This window comes from Mustela nivalis (genome assembly GCF_964662115.1).
Source record: "Mustela nivalis genome assembly, chromosome: 2".
Classification (NCBI taxonomy): domain Eukaryota; kingdom Metazoa; phylum Chordata; class Mammalia; order Carnivora; family Mustelidae; genus Mustela; species Mustela nivalis.
This window is the reverse complement of record NC_139021.1, coordinates 140,263,226-140,287,510: the sequence shown is the minus strand read 5'-3', so window position 1 is coordinate 140,287,510 and position 24,285 is coordinate 140,263,226. Positions and strand designations below refer to the sequence as shown.

Here is a 24,285-nt window from a genome sequence, read left to right as displayed (position 1 = left end):
TGTGTGTGTGCGCGCGCGCATGTGTTTGTGGGAGGAAGATAGTGATGCAAAGATTCAAATTTATCTTGAGCAGAAAAAAAAAAAAATGGGTAGAATCAGCCAAGGACATCTTGAAAATGAAGAGCAATGATAGGTTCTTACCTTAGCAGTTGTTAAAACTCATTTTATTTACTTTTTTAAAAGATGTTATTTATTTATTTATTTATTTATTTATTTGACAGAGACACAGCGAGAGAGGGAACACAAGCAAGGGGAGGCGGAGAGGGAGAAGCAGGCTTCCCACAGAGCAGGGAGCCGGATGCAGGGCTCAGTCCCAGGACCCTGGGATCAGGACCTGAGCAGAAGGCAGACACTTAACGACTGAGCCACCCAGGAGCCCCAAAACTCATTTTAAATGCTACAGTCATTAAATAAGCAAATCTGGCTCAGGAAAAAAATCAAAGAAGAAAAATCCATGAAGAGATCCAAAGGTCTGTAAGAAGAATCGAGGCAGCAAGTGCTATGAGAGAGGAGAGGAGAGATTATATAGTAAACGACGATGGCACAATCTGCCGACCATGTGGAAGGAAAAGAAGTGAGAAATAAAATCACGAACGATAAATAGAACAATGTCGATTAATAGGAGTACAAGCTTATAGTAGCACAGGTCTTTCTTAGCATGAAACAAATCTTTTTTTAAACCTTGATGTAGTTGGCTAATAAAAATTTTAATCTTCTGTACACCTGAAAGCACTACAACCAAAATTAAGAAAAAAACAATCCTGAGAGGCCCCTGGGTGGCTCAGTCTGTTGAGGATCTGACTCGTGATTTCAGTTCAGGTCATGATCTCAGGGTTGTGAGACGGAGTCCCGCCCGGGGGCTCTGCCCTGGGTGTGGAGCCTGCTGAAGATTCTTTCTCTCTCTCTCTGCCCTTCCCCCTGCTTGCTCTCTCTCTTTCAAAGAAAAAAAATCCTCTGAGAAAAATAATTTGCAACATAAATGATCTTGAGGGGCCACTGTCCTCATTGTCTAATCATTATAGGAAAAAGTATTATTAAAATGTTTAAATGTTTGGGGCGCCTGGGTGGCTCAGTGGGTTAAGCCTTAGCCTTCAGCTCAGGTCATGATCTCAGGGTCCTGGGATCGAGCCTCACACCAGGCTCTCTGCCCAGCAGGGAGCCTGCTTGCCCCTCTCTCTCCGCCTGCCTGCCATGAATATACATTTCATAAAATAATATGATTGTTGGGATTTGACATGATTCTTATTTTCTTCTTTTCACTTATATGAATTTTCTCAGTTTTCTCCCCCTCTCAATTTATTATTCCTACAGAAAAAAAGTAAATTGTAAAATGGGAACCAGAAAAACAGTTTTTTCTCAGTTAACCTACGTTTCTTACCAGAGGACAATGTAAATAAAGCTCTTTTACTAAGTCCTAACATTCCCAGAAGGAGTACAGATGCAAGGTTCCCAACAACTCCCTCTCCAAGGCCGGAAAATGTCCATTTTTCATCTCCTTGAATCCTCCAAAAATCTTAAGATGGGGCTGTTGTTACTCTAATATTATAAACAAGAAAGTGAAGGCTAAGAGAAGTTCAGCAAGCTTTCCAAGGTCACACAGGACTAACCAGGAGAATTAGAACTGGATCCCAGTTTGGTCTGACTACAAACTTAGCACTTTCTGGGTCCCTTTCCAAGCCCCTTGGGTTATGAGACAGAAGGTCTGAGTTCTGGTCCTGTTTCCAGCCCCTCCTACACGATGTCGTTGGCAAGACTCTTCCTCTGTCTAACACTTAGTTTCCTCATCTATCCAATGAGAAGTGGATTGACTCAAATGGGGAGTTACGTTCCTCCCTGCTCAGACATGTAAGATTTCTGTTCCCATAAAGCACTCAGTACTGATCAAGAGATGGGCACCAGTAGCCTGGGAGCTGGCGTTGGTGGCCGCACGCAGATGCTCCACCTGTTGACTCACCTTGAACTCCTCACGGATGCGTTCTTCCAGAACTTTGGCAGCCTTCCGGTCCTCCATCTCCACTTTCCACTTCTCCGCCAGGATCCGGGCTTTCTCATTGGCCAGAGCATCCCGAAACTTCTTGGTGATTTCTGCCTCTTTCTGTCTCCTTGCAAGAGAACACCAGCAGGTATGAGCTCAGGTAGGAAATTGAAGGACCACATAACCACAGGACTTCAAATGAAAACCAGGAGCAATATGTCTTGGTCTATCAGAATGCCAAAACTCAATGCTGGCAAAGTTGTGGGAAAATAGTCACTGTCCTGTTGGGTAGTGTAAATCACCCAAATTGTTCTGGAAGCCGAGAGGGGGGTACTCAAAATCCTTTTTCTCACTTAAGATCACAAAGGTGTAACTAGAAGAGGTTCATCGGAGGATGAACATAACAATTGGAGGACAACCTAAATGTCCATCCACAAGATCAAGTTGGGTTTCTCATGTAATAGGATACCATATAGTAATCTTAAATAACATTGTGAATCTATATTAATCAATTTATCAAGGTGTTGCCTAAATGCTCACCATAGTTATCTTAGGCGGTGGGTGTTTGAGTTGTTGTTACAATTTTACAATTAAAATACTGTCATTAAAAGTTGTGGGGTGAAATGTTGGAGTCAACTTCATATGGCTCTCCAACTTGGACAAAAAAAAAAGTTAAAAGTTGTTTATGAAAGAAGTCTGACTCCAAATCTCACCAGGGACTCAACTATCCACATTGGGTGCAAAATGCAGCTAAAAGGAAGAGGAACAAGCTGATGACAATGGTGAATCCAGTTTCTCTACTGTCCCATCTGTATTATCTCAGTGAACCCAAACTACGTCCAGATGGAAAGGGTGTTAGGCCCACAACACAGATGTGAAAACCGAGACCCCAGATCAGCTCACTACTCCCTGGGGGAGCCAGGATCTGAGCTTACAAGATCTACTTGATGAAGACTCTGATCCTTGGTTCCCTAATCTTAGCTGAGCTCAACAGGGTCAGCCTGCTGCCTGGGACCTGCTCCCTTCCACCCACAGCCTACGGTCCTTCAGCTTGGACCCAGCCTGGGCTCCATGTGCAGACCCCACCCAACACCCATCTGCACCTCTCACCAGAGCTCCTCCGCCTCCCTCTGGGCCTGCAGCCGCGCCCTCTCTGCAATCAGCTCCTCAGAGATCTCTTCATAGGGCTTGTCCCCGGGACCTTCTCCCATGATCCAGACCCAGACGTCACCATCCGCCCCCAGGAGCCACTGGATATGCTTGTCGCTTGCTGCCTCACAGCGGAAGGAGGAACAAGGAAGGAAGAAGAAACAGGTCTCAGTTATAATCAGTCCAGGAGGAGCTAGGTTGGCCAATGGTGCACAATGTTGTCTCTACACAACATTGTCATCTACAAAAAGCCTCCCAGAGAGAGATCAGCCTGAGTGCAGGTCCACTTCCACCTTTCCTTCCCACTCTCTCCAGGGAGCAACACAGCTGCCAAGTCAGCCCGCTGAAGCAGGTGCCCGAGGCTGGAACTGGGGTCGGCGGCTGAGCGCCTCGGAGATCTTCAGCACACAGAACAGCAGGAGAGAGTGTGTCCATCAGTCTGTCCACACCTTCTCTCTCTCTCCCTCCCTCCTGTCCACTGGCTGGAAATAAGGAATTGGAGACAGTGTTGCAAGATACAGAGCCTAGGCCTCTGACCCACAGTAACCTGTAATATGAGCAAGAAATAAACTGGTGCCCTATTAAGCCACTGAGATTGCTTCGTTCACCTGTTGCAACAGATTCCATTGATCACCGTGATTAAAATGGAAATTGATCCCCAAAACCTGACAGTGCAGGAACAGAAATATCAACTATTTGTCATTGCCTTAGCAAGGAGGTGAAATTCCGCAGCAGACAGAAGGAATGCCTAGGGGTCCGTGTTAACACAAGAGCAAAACATCTGACAAAATCAGCAGTTGGGGTAACTGGAAAGGCAGACCCTCACACCTTCTAAACCTGCCACTCTGAGGCAAGAGATGGGCGAACAGGACATTAGTGGTGCATGTTGCTGGCCAGCAGCTGTGTTCAGCAAGGTGTTAAGAGAAAGAAGTGAGTTCCAGAAAGAACTGAGTGCTTTGCAAGTAAAAATGAAAGGGAATAGAGAGAACACAGCAATCTGGGACTTTGTAGGATTGGAAAGAACCACCTGCTTCTAGGGCCCAAAGTACAAGAGAGGGGATTTTCTTAAAGTTTGCATGACAGAGCCCAATAGAACTTCTAAGGTAAAGAAAATGACCAAGGGCATAGAACACTGCGGTGGCCAGAATGTGCTCCACGGTCATCCAACTGCAGGGGAGCTGAAGGGAGCAAGCTCTTCAGTTCCTACGTGCCTGTGTTTGCCCGCCACCATGCTTCCCAGAGGCGGCTCCCAGGCTTTGACTGACCATGGTGGGCCCATTCCTGGAGAACAGCAGACTTCGGATGGGCAATGTCAATGACCCTTGACAAACCTCCCTTGGGCTGCATGAGTGTCTAATAACCCTCCCCTCCTACCACCCTTCCTCCTGCCTAGAACACCTCTGCCTTCCACACCTCTTTCACTCAATGTCAAGCTTGTGTTGCTACACAATGGCTCTCCCACACTCCTCCAGGACTCTGTCACTTCTCTCCCACGAGGACAGTTGTATTTCCTGAATAAAGTTCTTGTGTGTGTAACCCCATCCCTGTCTCTGCTTGTCAGAGGAGTCAGGCTAACACAAGTGCCTTAAGAGTACAATCTCTTGTGATATTTTTCAAAAATCCTGGGATAGATAGATGCCCTTTGGTTCAAAGGAGAGATACAGGGGATTAGAGGCAGAGAATGGCTGTCAACTTGCAAAAAATGTCTAGAAAAGCTGTGGTTACATGGAACATGGAACCGAACAGATCAGAAGCCTCCTAAGTTTTTTGAGTCTGGGCTGAAAAAAGCCTTTGATTGTTCAAGACGTCAACCACTCTTAGGTACCCAACCTCAATGAATGGACAGGAAGAAGGTTTCAAAGACAGTAGTGGTCCAAGGAGGGCGTGGTCCTCAACACTCACCTCAGATGAGGCCACGGGGAGCAAAGAACAGGGAGGCGGCTCCTCGAGGGCACAGTCCTGCCCTTATTGAAGTCTGTCCCTTCAGTGCTGGGGCAGAAAACTGGTACAGCCTGACCTGTGGGGACTGCAGGAATGCTATCAGCTAGTGACCAAGTAGGGCTCACATTCTCCCCTTTTCCATGGTGTACATTCTCACTCCGCTCTACCGCCGCACACTGTGTTGTAAAGGAGGAGGGTGTTTAGATGACATGACTTTTCAGCCACCCCCAGACATTAGAGAGATTAATGCAGAACCCATGCAGACGGTGGACTTCGGGCAGGATGCAGTGACTGCCTGGGACTTGAGAGTATCCCCTTAAGGTGGTGATGAGTGTATTTATATGGAAGAGGAGAATGCAATGTGGGCGGGACCAGAATGACAATCTGGGACCACCACCATACTGTCTGGCACGTTTCTCCTCCCTGAGCCCACCACATGACTACTTTCCTCAGCTCCCCTTCAATCCAATGTGGCCATGTTGAATGAATTTTAGACTGTGGATGTCAGAGGAGGTGATCTGTACCCTTTCAGGCTGCGACTGTTGCGGTTGGTGTGACTTTTCCAAATACCGTCTCTCATCCCCCCATGTCATCCAAGATGGCACTACTGCGAGGAAAAAAGCAGCCTGATCCATGAGTGTTTGAAAGCCAGTGACCCAGAAGAGCTACCCAATCCACATCAAGAAATAAACCTTCTTTATACTAATCCACTGAAATTTCAGGGATTATCCATTGCCTAAAGCAGCATTAACTCCCTGACTAATATAAGGAGGCTACTGTTACTCTTTTGCATGGTAAAAGCAACATTGTCATAGAGAACCACAGGCTGAGTTATGACTGATAAAACACTATTAACATTCTAAAACTTCCAGATTAATAGTGGGGGGGGAATAAATGATAATAGATTTATCAATCTTGCAAAGATCTATGAAGGGCAAGAGGAAACATACACTATGTAGCATTAGAGCAGACAGTGTCACTGCCCAGCCACCGCCCCTCCAACCGCGCCATCCTCCCTTATCAGAAAATCCACATCTGCTCAGGGTGTGTAGGAATCTTGCAGCTTCAAGAGAGGCAAGTTTCTATGCCAGCCTCAAAGGGCAAGTAGAATTAGCGAGGGATCAGTCTAGGAGAACTGTATGTCCCCGGTTTCTGACAAAGCAGATGTAAACAGAATTCCTAGTAAAGGGCTTTCCCCTCTGAACCAAAAGGGAAATCTCCTTAGGAAAAATCCCTTCACTCCTCCTCTTTTATTTCCTCCTTCCTCCTCCCTGGACTGAAGACATGAAGCCAGGAATTGCCCGAAGACTTTTGCCACCATGAGGAAGAAAGCCACAGCTAAAGGCCAGGAAGTGCAAAGAGAGAAGGAGGCAGGGCCTTGATGATTTTCCTGAGCAGCTATGCTCCTACTAGCCATGCAGGGACTTCCAGAGGCCTCACCATCTGAGACAAATAACAAACTTTGAAGAATGCAGTTGAACCATTATCAAATGAAATGTGATAATATAAACATGAAATGTTGATTTAATTAAGCAACTATTTGCCAGATATTCCAGTATGTCAGGTCAAGCACATCCCAAATGGATATAGATAACACAAAATAACACCAAAGCCCTAAACCCTAAGTACATTCACTAACACAAAAACATGAACAGAATTAATTCTTCCGTTAAAATTCTGAGACTGTCAGATAGGATTAAAAAATAAAATCTAGGGGCACCTGGATGACATAGTTGTTTAAGCATCTGACCCGTGGTTGTAATCTCAGGCTCATGAGATCGAGCTCTGCATTGGGCTCTATGCTCAGCAGGGAGTTTGCTTAGGATTCTCTCTCCCTCTCCCTCTACTCCCCTTCTCAAATGAATAAATAGATCTTTAAAATAAATAAATAAAATAAAATCTAACAGTTTTATTTAAATAAAACATACAATTTTGGGGGCATCTGGGTGGTTCAGTGGTTGAGCATCTGACTCTTAATTTCAGTTCGGGTCATGATCTCAGGATCCTGGGATCGAGTCCCACATCAGACTCCAGGCTCAGCAGGAAGTCTGCTTCTCTCTCTGCCTCTCCGCCTGCCCCCTTCATGCTCTCGAACGTACATTTTCGCTCTCTCTTTAAAATAAATAAGTAAGGGGCGCCTGGGTGGCTCAGTTGGTTATAAAGCCTCTGCCTTCGGCTCAGGTCATGATCCCAGGCTTCTGGGATCGAGCCCCACCCACATCAGGCTCTCTGCTCAGCAGGGAGCCTGCTTCCTCCTCTCTCTGCCTGCCTCTCTGCCTACTTGTGATCTCTCTGTCTGCCAAATAAATAAATAAAATCTTTAAAAATAAATAAATAAAAATTTAAAAAAAATAAAATAAATGAGTAAATATTTTTTAAAACACTCTTTTTTACAAGAAAACATTAAAAGTAAAGAGCTAGGCAACAGTAGACCATGCAAAGTTGAGCAAAAAGAAAGTAGGAGTGGCAATATTGGGCAAAGCAAATGCAAGGACAAATGTGTTAAAAAAAGACAAAGAAGAATATTGCGTGACAACAAAAATACACTCCACAAAGAAAATATAAGTCATAAAACTGGATACAACATAGCAGAAAATTGCATCAAACAGAAACTCCTAGCAATTCAAGGAGAATTTGAAAATGTATATATGGTGGGGAATTTTACTGTGTTTATTCAGAGGTTGGTGGATCACACAGATTTTAAAAATTAATAATATTGAAGATTTGAATAATATTGTGAAAAAAATTTTATTTAACAATTACAGAACCTTATTCCTTAAGCTTTGAGACTATACTTGTTTTTCCTCTTGAGCTTGCAATCATGATAAAAAAAAAATTATAGGCCATAATCTCTAATAATAACAGGAAAAATTGGGAATTTATAGAAAAATAGCCATTTTTAAAAGCCATTAATAAATTAGTAATTAAGAAAATATCTTCTAGTGGGCTTTTGGGTGGCTCAGTCGATTAAGTATCTTTAGCTCAAGTCACAATCCCAGGGTTCTGGGATGGAGCCCCCCATAGGGCTCCCTGCTTAGTGAAGAGCCTGCTTCCCCCTCTCTTCCTGGCTCATGCTCTCTCTCACTATCTCTTTATCTCTTCCTTCTCTCTCAAATAAATAAATAAAATCGTTAAAAAAAAAAAAAAAAAGGACCAACTCTTGGTTTCGGCTCAGGTCAGGATCTCAGGGTGATGGGACCAGGCCCTGCATCAGGCTCTGTGCTGAACCTAGAGCCTGCTAAAGATTCTCTTAAGAGTCTCTCTTCCCTCCCTCACCCTGATCATACTTTCTCACTCTCTCTCTCTTAGACATAAAAAAGAAAAGAAAGTATCTCCTAGATAACCTATGAACCTCAGAAAAAATCAAAATTGCAATTACATATTACATAAAGGGGAAATGTAGCCAAAAAATATAAGCGCACATAATAGTGAGCTCACAAGAAAAATTACAGGCATAAAAGCTTTTCTTTCGGATGTCCCAGTAAAGATGTACTTCTCTTCTCCGAACACATAACAATAATAGATACAAAATGGCAAGACAAAATGCATAGGAATACAAGAAATTGTATTGGGAATCTATACGAAACAGGAAAGTGAAGAAGAGAGCAGCGCTGAAGCCTTAGACTCCACCTGGTCCTGAAGCAAACAGGGGACACTAGGAATCTGACTCCTAGAGGGTGAGCAGGAACGAAGGCTCTATGGGCAAGGCAGGAGCCTGAACAGGATCATTCCTGAGGGAGGGGCTGGTGATGTGCTTGGTGAGCTCAAAGGACAGCAGAGGCCACTGTGGCTGCAAAGGGGGGCAGGAAGGAGAGTGGGAAGGAAGGTGGAGAAGCCGCAGCCCCAACCATGGTGGGAGGAGGCGCAACGTGGTTAAGGTTTAGGACATACGCTGAAGGAAAAAGCAAAATTTGCCTAAAATCTGGTTGTGAATTGTGAAAGAAAGACAACGAGAAAAGTCCAACATTCCAAGCTGAAACAACAGAAGGCATGGGTTTGGCACCATGGAAGAAACAACTTGGAGAAATCAGTGATTCTGTTTGGGTCAAATGAAGTTTGAGATGCTTATTAGATATCCAAGAGGGAGTTGAATGAAACAGAGTTGAGAGGAGAGGCTAGAATGAAGGTGTACATTTTTGGAATCATCAGTGTTTAGACATTTAAAGCCACAAAACAAGATGAGAACGAAGAGAACGTGAAGACAGATAGAAGAGAGAAGAGGTGCAAAGTTGGAGGTCCAGGTTATTTCAACACTTAGGAGGAAGACCGCCGAAGAAGCCAAGGACAAAGAAGATTATGAGCAGGAGAATAACCCCCCAAAAGCTATATCCCTGAAGCCAAAGGGAGAAAGAATTTCAGGAATTAAGGAAACATCGACTGAGGCAAAGGCTGCTCATGGGTCAACAGATTAAAGACAGAGGACCAGCCACTGACTTTGGCACCATGAAGGCATGCTTATCTTAACAAGAGTGGTTTCATGAGTTGGTGAAAAGGAATGCTTGGAAACTTGGAAATTTTTAGAGGGAAGTATAAAAGCACATCATTATAACTTTGGGGAAGGGAAGAATTTCTTCTATGAGATGTAAAAAGAATGAACTATGAGAAACAGTGTCGATAAATTTGAACACAGATTAAAACTTAAAGTTTCTACACAAAAAGGCACACCATAAAGACAATTAAAAATCAGGCCACCAGCAGAGAGAAGATATTTGAGTACACATAACTGTCAAATGATTGCAGGAATTAATTAAAGCAATAATAACAGCTCACGTCTACAGAGGGCTTATCTGCTAATCACGGTTCAACATATTTTACATCTATTAACTTATTAATGTCTACAACAAGCTTTCCCTACTGGGCTCCTGTGAGACCCGATAAGCTCTATAAAACGTAATTTGAATGACAATTTTTCTCAGTTCTCCCAAAGATGGTACATATAGATAGTACTAGCCTCAGTGCATTGTAGAAAAGTTAACCCATTACATACAATGGATCCTTATGGAAGCTGTTCTCAGGTAATTTGCTCTCAGGACCCCTTTACATTCTTTAAAAATATCAAGTGACTCAAATGATTTTATTTATTTGAGCCATGTCTACTAATATCTACCATATTCAAAACTAAAACCAGAAAAAAATTAATGCTTATTTAAAATAACAGCAAATTCATTATTTATTACCATAAATGACATTTTTATGAAAAATAGCTATATATTCTAGAACAAAAATATTTAATCAGAAGAGTGGCCTTGTTCCATATATTTGCAAATCTATCCTGATGTTCAGCTTAAGAGAAAGTAGCTGGATTCTCATATGGCTTTTACATTCACTCTGTTGCAATATGTAATTTTAGTTGAAGTATATAAAATTTTTTTTACTTCTCACAGATATATAGTTAGAAAAGAGAAGAAAAGAAAAACATGGATAGTTTTTCAGATATTTATTGATAATCTTCTTTGATACTACAGTGAAACTCAAACAAATGGTAGTTCTTAGAAGCTAGTTGTGATATAACCTGAAAAAAATGTCACTGAATTTATTGTAGTTTGTTATATTAGAACTCATTGGTCATGTTAATTTCTTAGTTTTGATCAGTGGACCAAGGTAACACAAGATGTTACCATTCAGGGAAACAGGGTGAAGGCAATGTGGGAATTCTCTGAGCCACTTCGCAACTCTTCCCCAAGTCTAAAGTTGTTTCAAAATAAAAAATTTTAAATTTTAAAATGCAAAATAAAATAAAAATTCATTGGTTTATTCTGTGCTTCAAATGAATTATGCACTAATGCCTGATCTTCCAAAGTCATCCATTGGTCCTTTGGAAAATGTTGGTTCACAGAGTCAAGCAAATATTCCAAATGTGCACATATTTTATTTTTATAATATCAGAAAATCATGTTTGTTAATATCACAATGAATCTCATAAGAAAAGCCTCTACGTGTTGGGAATTTAATAAACTGTTGGTGACAGAAGTCTTCCCAAAATTCTAATTTTTTTCTTAAAAGCTGGGATTTTATCATTGGCATAAATTCCATCGGTTGTTTTTCTTGAAGTGACAGATTCACTTCCAAATACCCAAGTCTTACAAAAGACCTAGCTTGTCTGTCAGTCTTCCTTCAAGTAAAAATGGCATTCTAGGAATAAAGAGGCTAGCGCAGCACGTGACTTAAGAAATCCCACAGTGGGGGTGCCTGGGTAGCTCAGAGAGTTAAGCCTCTGCCTTCGGATCAGGTCATGATCCCAGGGTCCTGGGATCGAGCCCTGTATCGGGCTCTCTGCTCAGCAGGGAGCCTGCTTCCTCCTCTCTCTCTGCCTGCCTCTCTGCCTACTTGTGATCTCTGTCTGTCAAATAAATAAATAAAATCTTAAAAAAAAAAAAAAAGGAAATCCCACAGAGCTTTTCCTGCAGATGCCCATCCTCCTCAAATATGCAGCAGAAATGCTCTATACATACTTCCCATTTTGTCATACAATCAAATGAACAGGCTTACTGTTTCATCCAGGAGTGATGTGTGACTGAAAAAATACAATGACTACTGCTCCTAAGGTACTAGCAGATTCACCTGCTCTTGGTTTCGCATCATTAGTACGAGTGTAAACATGGTGAGTAGATCAGAGAACACCTCAGTATTATTGTGAGAACAGTTTTAACCTTGTTGATGTGGAGAGTCTCACGCCTCCAGGAATCCAGAGACCACAATTCAAGAATCACTGCTCGAATATCGGGGCTTAATTTTTTTACAGAATCTTGACTGGGAAAAAAAAAAAAGCCAACAACTATTGATCTGGAATAGGGACTCCTGGGTGGCTCCGCCAGTTAGGTGTGTCTGACTTGGTTTCCGCTCTGGGCTCAGCAGGGAGTCTGCTTGAGATTCTTTCTCACCCTCTGTCCCACCCCCTACTTGTGCTCGCTCACGCTCTCACTCTGTCAGATATATAAATAAAATATTTAAAAATAATAATATTTATCTGGAATATACAAGGAATTCTTATAAACTAATAAGAAAATAATAAACAACCCCACAGAAGAAAAGGCAACATATAGTGTCCCAAATGTCCTCCATTACCTACCGGTTAGCCCTCTAGCCTCCTTCTGTTGCTTCCTTGTTTTAGTACACAGAGTTTAATCAAAACAGCAATATCCTTGGTTGAAGTTCTCATCTTCTGTCTCCCTTACAGGAAAGGGTGGCCATGTGACAAGGTTCTGGCCAATTATTATACGTAGGAGGTAGTGAGGGGACTGTGAGAAAGGTTTGCTGTCTAGATACAGTTAACACCTAGTCTTTCCTCCCTCTGTTCTTCACATGATGCTAAAAAAAAAAAAAAAAAAAACACACAAGAACTACCTGAAGACCCAATATACTAAGCTACCGTTTAAGATCATGAAAGAAGAACCAGCAACATTAATGACATCACAGAGCCAATAACCCAGTTCCTGTCTGCCTATTTCTAGTTTTTTTTTTTTTTTTTTTTTTTTTTTTGCTTAGGTGGAAAACAAACCCCACCTAGGAAAATCCCTGCAGATTGGATTTTCTGTTCTTTGAGCTTAACACCTTGCTGTCGGGTTATTGATATGAACAGACATTTCACGGGAGAGGAAACATAAACAGTAAACTAACATATTAAAGAGACCTAACTTTATCACTAATTAGACAGAAGCATATAAAAACAAGAATGAACAATCCTACAAGATTTCACTCCTACAAGATTGGAAAGAATCTTGTAAAAAGTCTGATGAGGCAAGTGTTGGAAAGAATATGGAGCAACAATAATTGTTACAAATTGCTGATGATACAAGGTACTGATACAACCATTTGGAAGATCTTTGGTAACATTCAGTTAAGCAGAAAATGCTATTCATCATTACTAAGGAATAGTACTTCAGGTACATAACTTACAGAATCTCCTTCAAATGTGCTCAGAGAAAACCGAATGAGAAAATATTATTCAAATTTAACACTTCAAAATATGAAAAATTGGAAACAACATAAATACCCAATAAAGAAAAATGGACAAATAAATCATGATATGTTTTTTATCATGTAATACTCTATAGCAAGAAAAATAAATACATTTGAACAATATAAATATATGTCTTTTAAAAATGCAGAACCACAAAATTAAATTCAGGTTGCATATAGCATAATGTCATTCATATAATGATTAAGCAACATAGTGAATACAAAATATATATCACAGAATGGCAAGGATATAAACATGATGTGCACTGAATTTAATAAGGGTTGTATATTGGGAGAGAGATGGGGGAATAAAATTTTAGGAAGGCATTAATGTAGGTCTCCACTGTGTATGTAGTGTTTAAATAAAAATAAAGGGGGCACTAATGTCAACATTTAATCAAGATATTATCGGTCCAAATGCAAGAAACAAGTGTTAGAGAGACTAGGGAGAAATAGGAGCCCTCGTGCCTTGTTGGTGGGAACACAAGCTGGTGCACCACTGTGGGAAACAGTATGGAGGTTCCTCAAGAAGTTGAAAAGAAGGGTCATCTGTACCCCCATTGTTTATAGAAGCAATGGCCACAATCGCCCAACTGTGGAAAGAACCAAGATACCCTTCAATGGACAAATGGATAAAGAAGATATGGTCCCTACATACAATGGAATATTACGCTTCCATCAAAAAGGATACCGAACTTTTGCATCAACATGGACAGGACTGGAAGAGATTATGATAGTGAAATAACTCAAGCAGAGAGAGTCAATTATCATATGGTTTCACTTACTTGTGGAGCATAAGGAATAACACAGAGTACTTTAGGACAAGGAAAGGAAAAGTGAACTGGGAGAAATCAGAGGGGGAGACAAACCATGACAGTCTGTGGACTCTGAGAAATAAACTGAGGGTTTTGGAGGGGAGAGGGGTGAGGGATGGGGTGAACCTAGTGGTGGGTACTAAGGAGGGTATGTATTGCATGGAGCCCTGGGTGTGGTGCATAAACAATGAATCTTGGAACACTTAAAAAATAAAATAAAATTTTGAAAAATGTAAAAGAAAAATAAATTGTAAAAAAAAGAAGAAGAAGAAGAAATAGAACTACTCTTGTGAATGTAAAATGGCTTTTCATCTGACTCCCCAAGCTCCATGCCACACCCTCTTAGAAGGCTTGTCTCTCCTGGGAGAAAAAGAAACAAATCCAAGATCTGCCACCAATACCATAATGCCCCATGTATGTTGGGGCACCCCCACGATCAACCCCACCGCCCCTCAGTTCAGACACAGCCCAGTCAATGTGCCAGTGAAGTCTCTGGACCCCAGTCTCACTTGTGTTCATTATCAACCCAGCATATTTATGTGGAACAACACGTAAGGCACAAAATAACTTAAACTGTAAAATGAAGGGGTACACACATACCAGGGGCACAGACCAGCTTCCTAAATCCTTAGCATCTCACAGAGTCTGGCTGCGAGAACCCAACTGCGGTGGCCAGAAAATGAACATATGAGTGAAATGATAAGATAAAAGTAAATAACCCCAGGGGCACCTGGGTGGCTCAGTCGGTTAAGTGGTTAAGCGTCCAGCACTTGGTTTCGGCTCAGGTTGTGATCTCATGCTCAGTGTGGAGTCTGTTTGAGATTTTCTTTCCCTCTCCCTCTGCCCCTCTCCACAAAATAAATAAATATTTAAAAATAAATTAATTAAATGAAATAAATGCCCCGGAAGCCTAAAGTCATGTAATTTTGCAAGATCCTCAGAAAAATTGGTGTGAAAATGCCCCCCCCAAAGAATTTAGACCCCAAAGTCAAATGCAAAATCTGGTTCCGAATTGGAAAACCCTAAGAAGCTATGCTAATTTTCACGTGAGAAAACCCTGGAAAGCAGTAATGCCAGCCGCTCGGAAAGATGCACTGAGGAACAGGCAACTGTCTGCAACCTGTTACTTATACACAACTACCCTGAGCCAGCTGAGACCGGTGGTCAGGTTACAGGGAGCCAGGAGATACCAGCTGCTGGCCTTTCTCAGAAACTGCCCCCTGTTGACTTCCCACCTGGAACAGGAAGTAGGGAGGTGGAGAGGGAGGGAAGCAGGGGGGTGGCAGGCATGGTTACCCCCGCGGCAAGGGGAGAGAAATTAAACCTGAGCACAGCTCACCAGGTATCCCCCTTGCAACATGGATGAGAAGGGCTGCCTTGCATCCAGAGCTGAGCAAGACTCATCCGCTCAAAGTCCTTGAGCTTCGGCAGCAGCCAGGAGAGGACAAGGAACTACTCGGAAAGTCAAGTTTTCTGCTGGGCCACTGACCCTTGGCCCACCTCTTACCTGCCCAATCCCAGAGGGCCCTGGCTCTTTGGGAACCTGCAAACTTCTTTGATATTTGCCTATCTTCCTGTTCTAATGTGCACTGGTATGGTTTACCAGTGACATTGGACTTTTCACTTTCTGAAAGTAGTACACAGGACATTGGGAGCCATGGACCCTGGCGTCCTTGGCCAGGTGGTGCTGCCTCAATCAGCACCATACCGCTGGGCTTGGGAGAGGCGGAAAGGAAAAGGGGCCAAGGTGGTGGGCTGCAAAGGAACCAGAGGCCCCTGCAGCCAGCACTGTGCGTGCAACATTGGCTCAGAATGTGGCACAGTGGCTCCTACCTCCTCAGAGCCACTTGGAAACCCCTCCCCCACTGCAGATGACATTACCCCCAGGAGCTCACTCACCAGTGCAGCCGTCCCACCCTGCTGTCTGCCCTGCAGAGGCAGAACACAGAGGCTAGCAAACCAGAAAGTAGGGCCCCATTAGTGAAGTCCACAAAGCTGGTGGAAGGCTCACCAGTCCTGTTTGTGACCGTGCAGCAGGTAGAACAGAAGCGTCTGGCCCCAGCCCCCATCTCCATGCCCCAAAGTACCAGCAAAACGCATACCATTCACACACACACGTGCACACACACAAGGTTGTCAGAGCACCCTAACCTTTGTTCCAACACCTTGCCCTGGACAAGGCCCCACGCCCAGCCACAGGGTCACAAACAGGGTGGTCCCAGGCTACACATGCCATGCCTCCACCTATCCACAGACCACCGCAATTCCACACAGACCAGTCCTGCATCCCCCATATCACATCTTGGTCCGATCCACAGGAAAGGTGTTTATCAGCATCCCAAGAACCAAGAGTAGCCTCTAGTGACATAACTGAGTTTCCTCCAACTTATCCTAAAAAATAAACCACATAAGGAGGGTTGATTTGGCCGACACAGGCAAGGCTCCACTGGCCCAAGGCGGGGACTCTAGAATAAAGTGGAGGTTGGCCAGGCCATGAGGCAGCTGGTCCCACAGCCACCACGGACGGGTCCAGTGGCGGAGCTCCCAGGAAGAGGCTGAGCCAGTCCCTAGAGGATCTGCCACCAGCGTTGGGAGGGAAGAGGGAGGAAAGGAAGGAGAGAAATAGGACTGGGCTCTTAAGCACCCCACATGTGGCAGGAGCTCTTCCCACTTGCTGAAAAAGCTTTATGAATCCTCCCAGTGGAGAAAAGGTGGTTATTCCCATCACACAGGTGACTTTCAAAGGTCAAAATGGAACCAAGAAGAAAATCCAGGTGACCCGGTTCCATTCCACCATGCTAGAGGCATTTTGAAAATAACATCGACCCAACCCAAGAGTGAAGAATTGATCGGTGACTGTTATTTCTAACTCCTAGAGCCCCTCAGAAAATGACTTCATAGAGCATCCCTTCGGGTGTGAGAATCCAGAAGAGTGAACACGGTCTGTCGGCCCCCAAATACAGCCCGCGAGCAGCAGGTGCCGATCGGCAAGTCACGGGAGCTAGGACAGCTCTCTGCGCTCAGGTGGACAGCCCTGTCACCACACACACACGTCTCATGACATTCTTCTTGCCTGACTTCTCGGTGCCCAGAAGCTGGTTCCACCTGCACTGCTCATCCGCCACCATGACTGACCCCTCAGACCCACAGTCAGCCCCCATTCACCAGTTACCGTGCCACGAGGGACTTTTTACCTCCTGTTTACCCAGAGGTAAACTAATTAAACTAATCCGTGTCCTAAGTAAACTAATTAAACTAATTAGTGTCCCCCCACAAGAGTCTGGACACCGAGCCTCAACCCCAGACTCCTCTTCTCTCTTCATCACATATATTCTCTGAAACAAAACTAAATATTCCCCTCCCCAGAATTGTTCCTTGAATATTTGCATATTGACAAGAAACATTTTCTTTTCTTTTTTTTTTAAGATTTTATTTATTTATTTGACAAAGATCACAAGTAGGCAGAGAGGCAGGCAGAGAGAAGTGGGGGAAAGCAGGCCCCCTGCTGAGGAGAGAGCCCAATGTGGGGCTCCATCCCAGGACCCCAGAATCATGACCTGAACCAAAGGCAGAGGCTTTCACCCACTGAGCCACCCAGGAATATTTCCACCCGGAAATATTTTCTTAACAAAAGGAATGGGGCACTAATGGCAGGCCCTGTGAGAAACCAAGGGGGAGATTCCAGCAATAGTCTTTCCAGCCCCTCCCCCACTGCAATGTCCTAGACGCTCTGTCCCTGGTAACCAGGAGAGGGGCTGTGAACAACAGCTCCAACTCTCGTCCAGAAATCCGGGGCAACCTCTCCTCTTACCAGCCATGATCCTATGAAGTCATGGCCTCCGACATCACCCCAGCGCATCAACTGAAAAACTGTTGGAATTCAAGAAGGTTGAAGAAGTCAACATGGCAAGGTCAACCGTGTCCCACCACATTATGTCAGCAAGAGCATGGATGCAGCGGAAGACAGTGTCAAGTACAGGTTTCCCTTGACGTTTAAGTGTGACATGCTGAGGCCCACAGTGAGGGGTATGCAGCTGGGTTGGCCAAACTATTTGTGCAAAGGGACAAAGGGGGAATAAAACATTGATCACTTTCCCCTCAGAGGAAAAAGAAAACGTAGGGAATAATGACACTGGTACAATGTGGAGTTAATGTCCTAAGAAATCCCTACTATAAGCAGAAGATGTATATCTTGAAAGGTCAAATAAGGTAAATAAAATCAATCTAAAATTTCTTGATTATACCAAGAAAATCATGAAGAAAAATATTTTTAAATCCTTATATTTCTAATCCTCAGCATATAATGTTTTATTCCTGATAAAGATAGATTAAAAAGTATTCCAGTACATTCTTAAAACTAAATTTTTAAAATATTTATGTATTTAAATAATCTCTGCACCCAAAATGGGGCTTGAACTCACAGCCTTGAGATCTAGAGTCACAATTTCTTCTGACTGAGCCAGCCAGGCACCCCCTAAAATAAATTTTAAAACAGCATATGCTCTTTAATATGGTACCAAGAAGCTAGAAAAAACAAAAAACAAAACAAACAAACAAAAAAAGATAGACGCAAATATACACTAAGAATTGGTGCCTGGGTGGCTCAGTCGGTTAAGTATCTGCCTTTGGCTCAGGTCATGATCCCAGAGTCCTGGGATTGAGCCCCACATCGGGCTCCTTGCTCAGAGGGAAGTCTGCTTCTCCCTATTCCTTTTCCCTTCTCCCCACTCATGCGTTCTCTCTCCTTCTTTCAAATAAATAAATTTAAAAAAAATTTTTTTTAAATGCGTGGGGGATGCGCCTGAGTGGCTCAGTGGGTTAAGCGTCTGCCTTCAGCTCAGGTCATGATCCCAGGGTCCTGGAAACGAGCCCCACATCGGGCTCTCTGCTCAGCAGGGAGCCTCCTTCCTCCTTTCTCTGCCTGCTTGTGAACTCTCTTTGCCAAATAAATAAATAAAATCTTTAAAAAAAAAAAAAAAGATGCATGGGGAAAAAGTCTTATTGGTCAAGCTCACATCCAAGTCAAAATCCTAAAACAAGGAAGGAAACTGAAATGAGGTATAAGTCTGAGTGAAAAGGTGACAGAATCATCAGGACTTCATGTTGTTAGACGATGTAGTTCAGCTTCTATAACCCATCCCCCAACACAAGTGTACTGTGACTTTGATACTTTGGATGCAGATTTTGAAGGTCTAGAGGAGGAGTCACGGTGCACAGTGCACAGCCGTTCACTCAACGCTTTACTATTCGCCCCTTCGGTCCAGCTCCTATGACACAGCAGGTGTGGGCAAATTGCACATCCACGCCCACCCCCCACCCCCCCACCCCCGCATCCAGACATCCAGATGCTGGCACAGAAGCCAGCGATGCAGCAATGGCCTCACAGCACCTTCGGGCTAATGGAAGAGACAGACCACAAACAGGCAAATAGATACATTTAAAAAAAAAAAAAAAAAGGCAGCAAATCCATGGAGAGAGAAAACAGACCAGCCCTGTTGTCAAGGGCCAAGGGGGTGTGGGGGGGGGGGGATGGGAGATGGGGTGTGAGTGCTTACAGGGTAAAGGGTTTCTTTCCCAAGCTGAAAATGTTCTGGAACTAGATGGTGGTGGGGGTTACACAATATTTTTTTTTTTAGACTTTAATTTATTTATTTATTTATTTATTTGAGAGAAAGAGAGAGTACACACAGGAGCCAGGGGAGGGGCAGAGGGAGAAGAGAATCTCAAGCAAACTCCAGCTGACTGCAAGCTGGAGGCGTGGCTGGGTCTCAGGACCCTGAGATCATGACCTGAGCAGACATCAAGAGTCAGACACCTTGGGACACCTGGGTGGCTCAGTCGTTAGGTGTCTATGCCTTCGGCTCAGGTCATGATCCCAGGGTCCTGGGATCAAGCCACACATCTGGCTCCCTGCTCAGTGGAGAGTCTGCTTCTTCCTCTCTCACTCCCCCTGCTGGTGTTCCCTCTCTCGCTGTGTCTCTTTCTGTCAAATAAATAAAATCTTAGGGAAAAAAAAAAAAAAGAATCAGACACTTTATGGACTGAGCCACCCAGGTGCCCCCTACACGACACTTTGAATGTGCTGTCACTGAAATGAACACTTTAATGTACCTAAAATGGTAAAATTCATGTTGTGTGTATCTCACCACAATTTTGTTAAAAAGACACTTGTCGTTCTGGAAGGTTCTGTAAAGAAAGTCCTCTAGGGTGTGGTAAGAGAGAGATGGAAATGGGACCCTTGGAGGGTGGGTGGTCAGGGGAGGACTCAGCCCCGTGAGGATCTGGGGAGAGTGCATTCCCCGCAGAGGGACACAAACCAGTGGAGTGTAGGCTGGAGAGGGGACACGTCCAGCTGGCCAACCGGAAGGGTCCTGTTTCCTCTGAATACAATGGAAGCCACTGAGGCAGCGAGATGAATGAGCTGATCCATGTGTTACAGAGTTTCTTGGGCTGCTGTGTGAAGAGAGGGTTGCAGAGAGTGAGCGAGTGAGCATGAAGCAAGGGGACATGGCCACACTAGGAACATGTGCAGGCAAGTACAGGAGGAGGGAGGAGGACACGGAGGCTAGGAGGGACCCTGGCCCAGGAGGCAAGGTTGCTATGGTTACTGACTGACTCCCAGGAAAGAGAAAGAAGGCAGAGGTAGGGGATGGAGGTGGAGAGGGCCGGAGCCCACGGGACTTAGAACACTCCCCAGGCTGGAGTAAGGCGCAGGCCAGAGAGCCAACACAGGAAGACGCAGGCCCAGAACTGGCCGTGTGGGTGAGAGGAGGCACCCTGTGAGTGTGCAGCCTTGGTTCACTGGCGTGAGCCACGAAGGAGGGTGGGGAAAGATGTCTGGCTCCCAGGGAAAGTATCTGCAGATGGGTACAGAGGTGGTCATGGAGGAATCACTTTAACACTGACAGAAACTGTGCGTCATGGCAGAACAGATGGGTCCGAGTGGGGAAGCTCCCTGGGTCTGGTGGCCATGGGAACATGTCTCCTGAGTCCTCATCCCAGACAACACCTAGGTCCACACTCAAGAAACAGGGATGACTGAGCAAGCACAGAAGGGCCAAAGGTTGTGAGGCTCTACAACTCCTGACCTGTGGCATGGGTTTTTGTGGAGAAAGGGCTCTTAACAGGGGAAGAGAGTGTGAAGGTCATGGTCATGTTGGAGGAGCTTGGCTTCGATCTAACAGGAACACAGTGTTAGAGCATGCCTTCCCAGAGCCTCAGCATAACAGCACTAATTCCTGTCAGACATGGGACAACACAGCAAGCATGAGGGTAGATAGGAAATCAAAGCTGAGGGTCTGTGTTCTCCACGGCAAGGTAGAAGAACATCAGAAGATTCTCACCAAAGTATAAGGTGCCAACAAGGAAAGACGTGCCCCCATGGTCAGGGGAGTGATGTGTGCCCAGCCATGACTGTCATCTTTAACCCAGCCCATTTCTGCATGGACCCCAAGGGTGTGTTCAAGGATCCACAAAGCCCTCGAGTTGCTGTAAACCAGAATGATCTGTATCACCAGTGTTTACTACTATCCTCTCCAGGAATGACTGGATAGCAGGAAAGTTCTCAAAGACGGGGCACACCTTGCCCTGCCCTGCCTTCTGGGGCCCCTGGGACAGCAAGGTCAGGTCTGCTAGGAGTTGGGAAATGTCCTTAGAAAAGAGCCAGTGGGAAGGAGGATTTAGGGGACAAGACAGGACTGGGGCAGGGCAGGAGGAGGCAAAGTATCATTCCAGGCTCACCAGGACTGAGTAAAGTGTGCTCGGGGATCCCAAGGGGATCCACACCTCGGCAAAGCACAGCAGATGCTTCCTCCCAGACATACCGGGAATGGGATGGGGACGGCGAGAGCAAGGAAGAGGGAGGATCCAGCCAGTAGGGCATGTCTCCACTTACTCCGGCACTGAGCCACCATGCCCCGCTCCCAACATTCCAGTCGGCTGTGTCCCACAGTCTCAACGGTCACAGTCCTGTCCCATTCACCAAAGTCAGCACTTGGCAATGTTGCACAAGGGAAGGAATAAATGAAGGAATGAACAAGTGAATGCATGCACAGATCATTTGTGGAATCAAAGCCTGAGTTCAGAAGCAAATGCATGGAAAACCGTCAGTCACCAGACCCAAGGTCAAAGTCACGGGATGAGCTTCCCTTCTCCACTTCTTAGCATTCAGGTGACTTTAGGCAGATCGAGTCACTTTGTGGGCCACGGCTTCCCCATCAGGAACAGGGGCACGACACACAGTGCATCCCGGACCCCGCAGCAAGAGCTCTGCCAAGCAAGCCCCCCAGGCTTCCCCATGGTCCACCCAGTTACTTCCATGGGCAGGACTGAAGCCAAGAGCCGAGATCTGGACAAAATCCTGACCTGGAATACACACATTTCTCACTGTGTTTCCTCCTCTTTTCCATTCTTTATAAATCAGAAAATTAATTACCCGGAAAAGAGTCTTCTGCACCAGAAATCCAAATGAGTTTAATGTATAATTTACACATGAAAATGTAGACGTCAGTGTGTGACAAATTGCCATAAAAATGTTTTTGCAGTTAAATTTTTGGGCATCTGTCTTCCTCCCAGAAGAGCTGCCATACGGACGGTGTGAGGCCCCAGGGCCGAGGCCGGGTGGGCTGGAGAGGCAGCTGGTCATGTCCACCAGCTAGGGAAGCAGCCGCCAGCATGGCCCAGCTCGGGAGGCCCCAGCCTAAAAACTGGCCACGCACAACCAAGTTGGAGCCCTCCCGCTTGGGGTCCTATTGTAGGTCTCATTCAAAACAGAGATTTAACTGTCTGCCAGCTCTGTGCTAGACCAAAGGATGGAAGGTAGGAAGACAGGATGGTCTCAGGCTCCAGTGGCTTTGAGACCACTGGGAGAGGCAGGCGAAGAGATGATAAATGATGGGGGGAGGGGCGGCAGGGGGGGCCTGCCAAGCACCTGCAAAGAAGCAAGTTCTTCCTTGCACCAAGGGCATCCCCCAGAGACTCCAGGGGCTAGGGACTAGTCCTGGGGAATTTGTTAGGAGGAGGAGGCAGGGGGACATTCCCAATAGGAAGAACCGTTCGTGCTAAGGGAGAGGCTAGGTCCAGCCAGCATGTCCCGATGGGTGTGAGTGTGGTCTGTGGCACATGGCCAAGATGGTCCAGTGGGGAGCCTGGAGTGGAGAGAGGAGCTAGGTCACCAAGGAGACTGCATGCCCAGACCAGATCTAGGACTTTGTCCTGGATTGAAAACTAAACAGATCAAGTCTACACTGCACTCTGCTCAATCATATGGAGGCCAAGAGAAGGGTTGTTAGGGGGACTGTCGAGTGCAGCAGCCACAGGAAGGGCCGTCCCTCGCAGGACCCGGGCTCCTCCACCAGGTCCTGACTATGTCATCTTTATCCTAAGTGTACCAGCCCGCAGGCAGACGACCGCATAAAAACCATCCGAAACGCACGTCAGGCCTGTTTCTTCCCTGCACCTGCTACTGCCATTCAGGCCTGGTCATTCTCAGTGCAGGACATTCCCTGACACCCTCTCTCCAAGCCAAGCTTCCTCTCACCTGCAAATAGTGAGGCGCGGCCGGGTGCTCTGCGCGGGCCCTAGCTGAGAACACTGTGCTGGCATGCACAAGGGAAGGACAAGCATGTCCTCATTGCACGCTGGTCCTCCATCCTAGAACCACTGGTGAAGGTCAAGAGTATGCCCTCTCCTTCACCAAGCGATCATCACCGGTGTCTGGGCCCAGCTGGAGATCCCAACAATGTCTTCCCAGAATTTGGGCCTCCCACAACAAGACCAAGCAAGTCCCCATTCCCCCACCCCATCAGGACTCCCCCTCTGCAGTCTTGGAGCCTCACAGACCTGGTTGAAATCTAAAGGCTGGACTAGTGGGGACAGATCCTCACAGGACAAGGATTTCGAGTCCCTAGCTCTCATCACACTCATGCTTGGTGGCTCCGTCGTTAAGTGTCTGCCTTTGGCTCAGGTCATGTCCCGGAGCCCTGGGATTGAGCCCTGAAAGCCCTGCATTGGGCTCCCTGCTTGGTGGGAAGCCTGCTTCTCCCTCTCCCACTCCCCCTGCTTGTGTTCCCTCTCTCACTGTGTCTCTGTCAAATAAATAAATAAAATCTTTTAAGAAGAAGAAGGAGGAGGAGGAGAAGGAGAAGAAGAAGAAGAAAGCTTGGCAGCAATCAATTTTCCACCTCCTGGGAGGCCAGAGGTTGACCTCTTGGTGGCTCCCAGCCACATACCTCGCTTGACTTTCGGGGGCCTGAGGCCCTCTGCCTGGGCCAGGGCCTCCCAAGCCTCACGCTCCCTCCAGCGCCTCAGCTGCTCCTCCCGCATTTTGTAGAAGAGAATGTGCTTCTGCACGTCACTGAGCTCGGCAAGGAGTTCGGGGTCGATGTACATGTCATGCAGGATCTGCTGCAGCATGATGTCCGGGGGTGCGCCCACCAGAAGGGCAGC

At 45.6% G+C, this 24,285-nt stretch overlaps 1 protein-coding gene across 3 annotated transcripts in view; it reads right to left on the bottom strand.

Annotated features, from left to right (window-relative positions):
* Positions 1-24,285, bottom strand: part of SH2D4B (SH2 domain containing 4B) — a gene marked incomplete at its 5' end in the record, with an annotated part of 93,932 nt that overhangs the window by 57,521 nt on the left and 12,126 nt on the right. For 2 of the 3 annotated variants that reach the window (XM_082720141.1, XM_082720142.1), the window contains 3 exons: positions 1,955-2,102; positions 3,086-3,245; positions 24,069-24,252. In XM_082720141.1, the coding sequence (XP_082576267.1) occupies positions 1,955-2,102; positions 3,086-3,245; positions 24,069-24,252 (492 nt within the window). Of the gene's footprint in view, positions 1-1,954; positions 2,103-3,085; positions 3,246-24,068; positions 24,253-24,285 lie in introns of those variants that run through there. The other variant, XM_082720140.1, reaches the window with a different exon arrangement.